Here is an 8,546-nt window from a genome sequence, read left to right on the forward strand (position 1 = left end):
TCTGAGTGGGGCAGGGCACAAGAGATAGTTGTCTTCATGAAGTTATAAAAAAAGGCCAGTGCAGTCCTAGACTGCATCAACAGAGGGATTGTTCCAAGATCACGTGAAGTGTTAGCACCATTTTATACTGCGCTGGTGAGACCCTCCCTTGACACGCCCACACCTGACCCATCACAAGACCCTCACTTGACACACCCACACCTGAAGCCCTTATAAACATTCCCTAAATACCACTGAAGATGTTACCGAGCCTGGGAACGAAACATCTGGAAACCAACCCACAAGCTCGGAGAACGAACCTCCACCTTCAAGCTTATAAATCTAGCCCTGAGGAGGCATCTGTTCATTGTCCTTTCAACTCTGATCAAATAATCTGAAGCACATTATACAGGCACCAGTTTTATCAGCTCACGGTATTTGTCGGTTCTTCCTCTGCTTCATCATCTGGACCCTTCGACGTGGGAGAACTTCGATCCGCATCTAGAAAAGACTTTTCTTGTAAGTAGCTCTGGGAAAGTTCCTCCTCACTTTGAACAACTGCTAAGGACTGTTCAGAATTACCGCTATTCTCCTACCTGCTCCGGGCTTCCATCCCTGCCCAACTGCAACAAGGACTCCGGATTTTAAACCAACTCATTTAGGATTACAAAGCGGCAAATATTTCTCGTGGCCAGCTGTGGACCTCTGCCACTAGGTGACACTAGCGACGCAACATACAATCCTGCATTTACATGTAGGGGGGAAGGGGAAGGTTTTGAGACAGCGTAAAGAAGATTGTTTCCATCCCATAATATGCAATCAGAATGGCTTGGGGATGGCGATGTGGTTGCTCTGATCTCCTCCGAGACTCAAACCAGCTATCTTTTTTGCTCCTTGAAAATTTTTACTAAGCTTCAGCAAAGGAAAAAAATATTTAAAAAAGCAGAAAGAGAGGAATTGCAGCATTCTAGTTCCCTGGAAGTTACCTAACAAGATAAACAATTGGGCAGCAAGATGTGAGTTTTGTGTGTGTACTTGTGTCTTTTTTAATCCGTTCCCTTGTTTTATTGCTGTTATTGTTTTTTTTAATGGGTTTCTTGTTTCAACAGCAAATGATTTTGTCAGAGGGCAAAAAAGGGAAATGGTAAAAGCCTTAAAAAAGGAGAAAATCAGGCAGTCCAAAATGGGAAGGATCTAAGGCAGGGGTGGGCGACTATGGCCCCCCCTTGTGACCTGTGGACTTCAACTCCCAGAATTCCTGAGACAGCCATGCTCAGAAATTCTGGGAGTTGAATGCTGGCTCAGCAATTCTGGGAGTTGAAGTCCAGAGGTCATAAAGTTCCCATAGTTGCTCACCTCTGATCTAAGGGAATCGCCATAGGAAATCACTCTGGGAACTCTACTGGCTATTTCTGATAGGTTAAAAAAAAAAAAAACCAGACAAAAACTGAATTATCTGAATTATCTCAGAAAGATATCAGACTCAAGACAACCTTGTGATAAATAAATTCATCACAGAGAGGGCCAGTTTGGTGCAGTGATTAAAAGCAGGAGTTAAATTTGCCAAGACTGACTCTACAAAACGGGCAATAATTTTATCCAGTAACAAAGAGCATCCGTGAAATTTACAAGTGCAAGTAGTCCCTGCAGTTACGACAGAGACAAAAAAAAGTAACCAATCTTCACATTGAGCCCCTTTGCAGGTCTGTAAAGCAAAGGAAAGATGAAGTTTGATCAAAAGCACAATTATGATCTCACATAGCAACTGCTTGGCTTAAGCACCAAATGGCCGGTCCCAATTGGGGTCTACCTTTAAACCGATCTTCACATAAATGCTTTACCGACTTGGGAAGGTGGTAAATGCAAGGGTTGGGGGCTAAAGTTATTTCTTTCATCCCTTCTGTAACTACGAGCAATCACTAAACAAGGCATTCACCAATCAAGGACTGCCATATTGCCTTTTCTTACAAAAAGAACCAGGACCTGATTGGGGTTAAACAGACACGCAGCTACCGTAGGGCAAAAAATATCTGTCTATTTCCCCCAAAAAAGTGATTTATTGTTCTCAGGAGGCCCTCTGCAATTTTAACATGTGATTGTGAAGTGCATCAATGAACAGGTGTGTCAAATATCCTGATTCTTCAACTCACTTTTTGGAAAGCTTTGCTCCAGCTGCAATTTTAGCCAGATGTTAACGCGCTGGGTCCAGTCCCCGGGGGCCTCCGCTTCCCATAGCCGAGGCTGCTCCATGGGGTGAGTCTCCAAGAACTTCTGACAAACTAAATAGGGAAGAGCAGGAATGCGAGAAGTAACGAACGGGCTTGCCTCCAGAAGTTGTGGGTGCTCCATCACTGGACACTTTTAAGAAGAGACTAGACAACCATTTATCTAGAACAGTGGGGGTCTCCTGCTTGAACAGGGGGCTGGACTAGAAGACCTCCAAGTCCTTTCCAACTCAGTCTGTTATTCTTTGATTCTTCTTGCTGTGAACTTGCTATGTTCCAACAACCGTTTAGGAGAAACAGCAGGGAGAAATTACCATTTGATGTGTGGAAACTGACCCTTTACACCACAACTTGAATGTTTTATTTCACTTCATTTATATCTGAGCCTGCGGAGCAGCCTTAAGAATGTGATCTGATGAATGTTTGAATGTTTGCCTGGGACGTCTAAGGATTCCTGCATAACATTTACTAACAGCATTTGGAAGCAGTGAAAACTCCTGTCTGGAAGGTTTGATTTATGGCTTCCGGTCCACCATCAGTTTTTCTTCACACAGCATCTGGGCCTCCCCTTTTCTTTAAAAAAAAAAAAAAAGCAATTTATCTGAGTCGACACTGCACAGCTGTTCGTAAGGAGAAGAGCCTCCAACAGGATGACTGATGTCACAGATTATTCCAACAAAAATAAGTTAAGAAAGATTGCATTGGCGTAATTGAAGACAGCACTGAAAACTGCATGTGTAGGAATGAACATTATCTATCTGCTGCCCTCAAAAATGGATTCAGGCAGTCCTCGACTTTCAACTGGTCACTTAGCAACCATTTGAAGTTACTAGGGCCCCCCAAAAGGTACCTACAACCCAGTTCTGAAGTTCTGGATGCAGTGATTCACTTAGCAACTGTGGCAAGAAAGATTGTGAAATGGGGCAAAGCTCACATAACAAATTTCTGACTTAGCAAGATAAATTTTGGGCTCCGTTGTCGTCGTACATTGAGGATTACTTACAGGTCAGAAAAAAAAGTTAAACAGCAAGTTTGAAATTGGGTCTTGAAGTTAGATATTGCGTTGTGGAATGTCCCTCTTCAAAATGCACGCAAACAGGCTGTTGTGGTTCCGATAGATGAAAGAACTTGAAAGAACTTCAAGGAAATGTTAGCATTTTTGCTCCAAAACACGGTCATTTCGCCCCTAAATTTTGGTGGATCTTCGCAGACAGCAAATGGTATAAGAGGCCCATAGGCTGCCCACTGAGGCTTATTCTGGCAAAAAACTGCCTCTGTTGATTTCTTTCCCAGCTCTACCTCAAAATGCCAAATATTTATCTTGGGGCTGTTTGCCCGGATTGCTAGGATCCGTACCTGGATGCATTCGTAATCTTTAAAATCTACTCCTTTTATTGAACCCTCAAACTTTACCTTTCTCCATTTCAGCAGAAAGAGGGCAGCTGAGTCCCAAGGCCTCCTCAGAGGGGAAAGACTGGCAAAAGTCCTGGAGCATCTGCATCGCAAGTCCACGTCTTCTAAACTTCTTTCGTACGAACATGGTGTCCAAAACAGGGAGCAGGTAACACTGGCTGGTGTGCCCGTCACACAAATTTCCTGCAAGTAGAGCACAAAGCATCCCAGAAAGGGAACTAATGAACAACTTCTTACTGAACAAATCTCCTTCTCGTAGTTGAAATACAAGGCCTGCTTCTGGGACTTTCTCATTTGTCCTTCAAGAGATGTTTTGGGTCATCTCTTGCCTGACTCAAAGTTCTGAAGAACTTAAATGGATTTCCTCTCCACAGAGAACAAGGACCAATAGATAGAACAGCGGTCTTCAAACTTGGACCTTTTATGACTTGTGGACTTCAACTCCCAGAATTCCTCAGCCAGGGGGTTGAACTAAAAGACCTCCAAGGTCCCTTCTAGCCCTATTATTCTATTTTCTAACAAGTCATTGAACTCCTTGAAGTATAAAGTCTGCACGATTGGCTAAAACAGGCTCTTGTTTTAGAGAAGTCCTGAGGTCCAGTAGACGCAAGCTCTCGTTTCCTTCTCTGATCTCATCAGCAGATTATCGGGCTTACTCACTGCCTCGTTCACTGCCCAATCATGAAAAGTATGTGTTTGCTGTTACGTTTACAAGGCAGCCCAGTTCTTCAACTGTCCAGGAATTTTGCAGCATAAGGCAACTCTTTGGGTGGGTCTCATTGCTGCCCCGTTACTCATACGGTTGGAACATATGGGCAGAGCTAAGAAAAGCATAAGGTCTCCCATGAGTCAAGAAACCGAACGCAAATCGGACTGTCTGGCAGTCCAAGAGAAATGTCATACTCTTCATTTTGGGAAGCTGGCAGAGTCTGTGCATGAGGTCCACTATGGCCTTAAAAGGGGACTGTGTGATTTCAGTAGCCCCATTCCACTTTGAGCTGTCATGGTCAACACAACCAGCCTTTTAGCATCTCGACCATTCACTTAAGAGAATAACAGAATTAACAGAGTTACTTCTGGGAGTTGAAGTCCACAAGTCTTAAAAGTTGTCAAGGTTGAGGATCCCTGATCTACTGTAGGATATAATCTCTAAGATGCAGAAATTTGAACTCCCACGAGATGACACACAAGAGTTCCTTTTTTGTATCTTTTGCCATCCACCCATTTGCTGCCCAGATATGGTGCCCATATACTTAAAAACTCCAGAACTCATTGATTTGGGATTCTTCCTTGTTTGGGGCCCAGAATGGCATAGGGCCTCCTGCTTGAGCAAGAGGTTGGATTAGAAGACCCCCAAGTTCCCTTCCAACTTTTTCTGTTTGGTTCTTGTCAAGGAGAGAAGCAGAAATTTCCTGGCAATGAGAACAATTAGTCAGCGGAACAGCTTGCCTCCAGAAGTTACGGGTGTCCAGGATGATATAAGGTTTTCTGCCGGGGGTTAGACTAGAAGACCTCCAAGGTCCCTTCCAGCCTTATGATCCTATGTTCTAAGAGGGAAGCCAAAGAAAGATGCCCTGGTGTAGCCTACTCCCCGGGAGACCTTCAATCTGTTTGGTTAGGCTAAATGACTAACCTATAAGCCAGCAGAGTGGTAAACAGCAATTACAAGGCAGAGAAAGCAGGCAGCCATGAACGCTCTTGAAACATCCAACAGCCCAGAGAAAGTCCTACCACAACCTGCCCCACATCTGAAGGACGCAAACCAAACCAAATTGTACATTCCAGCTTGTCCCCTAATTAACAAGCTGGCTTGGAAATGCTGGCCTGGAGAGACCTTTTGCAAGGAGTGAGTGTCCTCGTCAAACCGGAGCAAGCAGGACGCTGCTGACAGGAGCCCAAAGTCAACCCATTAAGGGGTTCTGTGTACGCCCGCTGACACTGGGAGGAAGGCAGCATCCCTGGTGGCTTCAAATTAACTAAAGAAAGCCATGGCATGACTGGCAGCAGGCACTCCTTTCGTTATATTATACAACATAAATGGTATTTTAAAAAAAAATGTATATATGAGACAAAAGAAAATGACAGAAAGATAAGGCTGGGGTCTGCCATGGGATTGGAACCCAGAAATTATTTCTGAGAACCCAGGAAGATTCTGGGAAATTTGAACCATGCAAGAATAACAGAATAACAGAGTTGGAAGCAACCCTGGAGGTCTTCTAGTCCAACCTCTGCTCCAGCAGGAGACCCTACATCATATCTAGACAGGTGGCTGTCCAATCCCTTCTTGAAAACCTCCAGTAAGGGAGCACCCATAACTTCTGGAGGAGCTTTCACTGGGAAGTTTTTAAGAAGAGACTGGACAGCCATTTGTCTGAAATGGTATGGGGTTTCCTGCCTGAGCAGGGGGTTGGATTAGATGATCTCCAAGGTCCCTTCCAACTTTTAATCATTTTTAAATTTTTAAATTTTATTCAGCCAAGTTAGGATCATACAAACTCGTCTGGTTCTTTTTTGACTCTTATAAATGCGCTTAGAATTGGGAAGGGCCCTCAGGAAGACATACCTTTTCTTTTGACGGTGTAAAAAGCAGCCGCTTCTCCACTCTTCCAGAATATTTTGGCATGTTCCTTCTTCGCATGAGGCACAAAGACTGTATTGTCAGTCGAGCTCCTCTCAAGCAGGCCAAAAACGATGCAGTTGAGGACAAAGAGAACAATTCTCTCTTGAAAAGTCTGAACCTTGAAAGACAAGCGAGATGAGGACATATAAGACAGCACAAAGAATGCAGGTAGCCCTCCACTTACAACAATTCGTTTAGTGACCATTTGAAGTTACAACAGCACTGAAAAAGGTGACTTATGACCGTTTTTCACACTTAACGACTGTTGCGGCATCCCCAGGGTCACGTGATCAAAATTTGGACCCTTGGCAACTGGCAGGTGTTTATGACGGCTGTCGCCGGGGTCAGGTGATCCCTTTTTGCAACCAAGCCAATGAGGAAGTTGGCCTCCCTTAAGAACCAGGTGTCAATGCTGCTAACATTGGATGTTCTTGCTTTGACAACATTTGAAGATGCAGCTTTTTTCTTTCTTATGCTTTACTCTTAGAATTAGATGAGGCTGGGGGAGGAGGCGGAAAGAGGTGGGAGTTAGTTAGACATAACAATATTGTACTGGTGTGTGAATTCAGAGCTTGAAATAAGAGCTGATAAGAATTGGCGGGTAGCAGAACAGGAGGGAAAGTCTGCATTTCAAGCTAATTGGAGAATGTGATTTATGACAGTTAATTGGAGGAGGGAATTGTTCTTTGATACTATGTGCTCAGGGGAGGGGAATCCAGTTTTTGGCTTCGATTGTGTTAGTGCCGAAGCTATGCTACTCCCATAAAGATTCTTTAAGGTAAACCATGCCTCAAAGTTCTTTGAAGAGTTTCATCTGTCAGAACCACGACACCACGTTACTAACTTAACATCTGCAGGGATTCACATAACAACTGTGGCAAGAGACGTGGTAAAATGGGGCAAAATTCACTGTCTCACTTAGCAACAGAAAATTTCAACTCGACTGTGGTCGTAAGTTGAAGACTCCCTATAATTCAGCATTATTTTTTAAGAAGATAACCGGCATGGCTTAAAATATCTAAAATGAGGTCGCAGAGTCTTAAAGTCGCCAAGTTTGGGGATCCCCGGCTTAAATTATGTTTTCACCTGTTTCAGACCTTTCCGGAAAGGGTCAGACGTCTTGATTACATCTTCAGGAAACCGCCAGGAGTTGTTCAAGTAAATTGCTAAAACTATTGAAAAGAAGGGGAATAAAGGAAGAATGAAGGAAGCGAGGAACTTCTATTTAAATAGGATTGTCCCAAGAGAGCCTTGAGTGCTCATAAACTTTTGGAAGCTTGTCTGAACTTCTTGCCCTGCGTTATTTTCACATTTCTGTCAGCAATAAAACATATTTCTTCCGCAAGTTTTCAGTAGCGGTGGAATTTAAGAAGTCTTGGGAGAAGGAAGAGAAAAGTATTAACACATGTAATCCTGCTGCAGTCTACACAAAAGAATCTGCAGGTTTGGCTTTTGCGACACGTTACGTGATGCGGCGAGTTTGACACATGCTCTAGAACAGTGTTTCTCAACCTTGACAATTTTAAGGCATGTGGACTTCAACTCCCAGAATTCCACAGCCAGCATTGCTGGCTGTGGAATTCTGGGAGTTGAAGTCCACATGCCTTAAAATTGTCAAGGTTGAGAAACACTGCTCTAGAACCTTTATCATATTTGTTGCTCTTCTGTGCTTTGTAAAAGTTGCTTACAAAGCTCGCCATCTTTGTCTTGAAAATATTTTGCACCACGGATCATTTACTTCAAGGGTCTTCAAACTTGGCCCTTTTATGACTTGTGGACTTCAACTCCCAGAATTCTTCAGCCAGCGTGCCTGGCTGAGGAATTCTGGAAGTTGAAGTCCACAAGTCATAAAAGGGCCAAGTTTGAAGACCCCTGATTTACTTATAGGATGAGCTAGGGCCTGGACCCCACCAAAATGAAAAACAGCTGTCTCTGAATAAAAATATATTTTGACTGAATTGATTTGACTGAAGAGTAATTATAATGTCTTCATTTTCTTATATTCAGTCACTACTTTTTTGGCTCCTCTAAAAAATTTTTTTAAAAAAAATTACAATTGACCAGCCAATTTTTTGAAATGCTCTGGAAGACACAGCAGAGTTTTGGAAAGGGGCATACTGTATGTGTTCCCAGGCCTTGGATTGTTTTTCCTATTTAGGGTAATAAATTAACAGGCGTTGATACTAACTCAAAAGACAACTGGGAAACACAAACACAATACATCAAAGAAAGAGCAAAACTGCCAAGGAACACCAACGAAAGGGATGGGCTGTTACAGGATATTTATTAAGGGGCACAATTATACAATA

The 8,546-nt window shown here is 43.2% G+C and overlaps 1 protein-coding gene across 1 annotated transcript in view; it reads right to left on the bottom strand.

Moving 5' to 3' along the window:
* Nucleotides 1–403: 403 nt before the first annotated feature.
* The window catches only part of FAM169B (family with sequence similarity 169 member B), a 13,402-nt gene continuing 5,259 nt past the window's right edge, over nt 404–8,546 (bottom strand). The window contains exons 3-6 of the mRNA XM_029284777.1: nt 6,181–6,355; nt 3,618–3,800; nt 2,130–2,258; nt 404–480 (exon numbers count right to left, since the gene is read on the bottom strand). Coding sequence (XP_029140610.1) covers nt 404–480; nt 2,130–2,258; nt 3,618–3,800; nt 6,181–6,355 — 564 coding nt within the window. The remainder of the gene's footprint in view (nt 481–2,129; nt 2,259–3,617; nt 3,801–6,180; nt 6,356–8,546) is intronic.

This window comes from Protobothrops mucrosquamatus, unplaced genomic scaffold (genome assembly GCF_001527695.2).
Source record: "Protobothrops mucrosquamatus isolate PMUCROS unplaced genomic scaffold, P.Mucros_1.0 scaffold932, whole genome shotgun sequence".
In the NCBI taxonomy this organism is placed as follows: Eukaryota; Metazoa; Chordata; class Lepidosauria; order Squamata; family Viperidae; genus Protobothrops; species Protobothrops mucrosquamatus.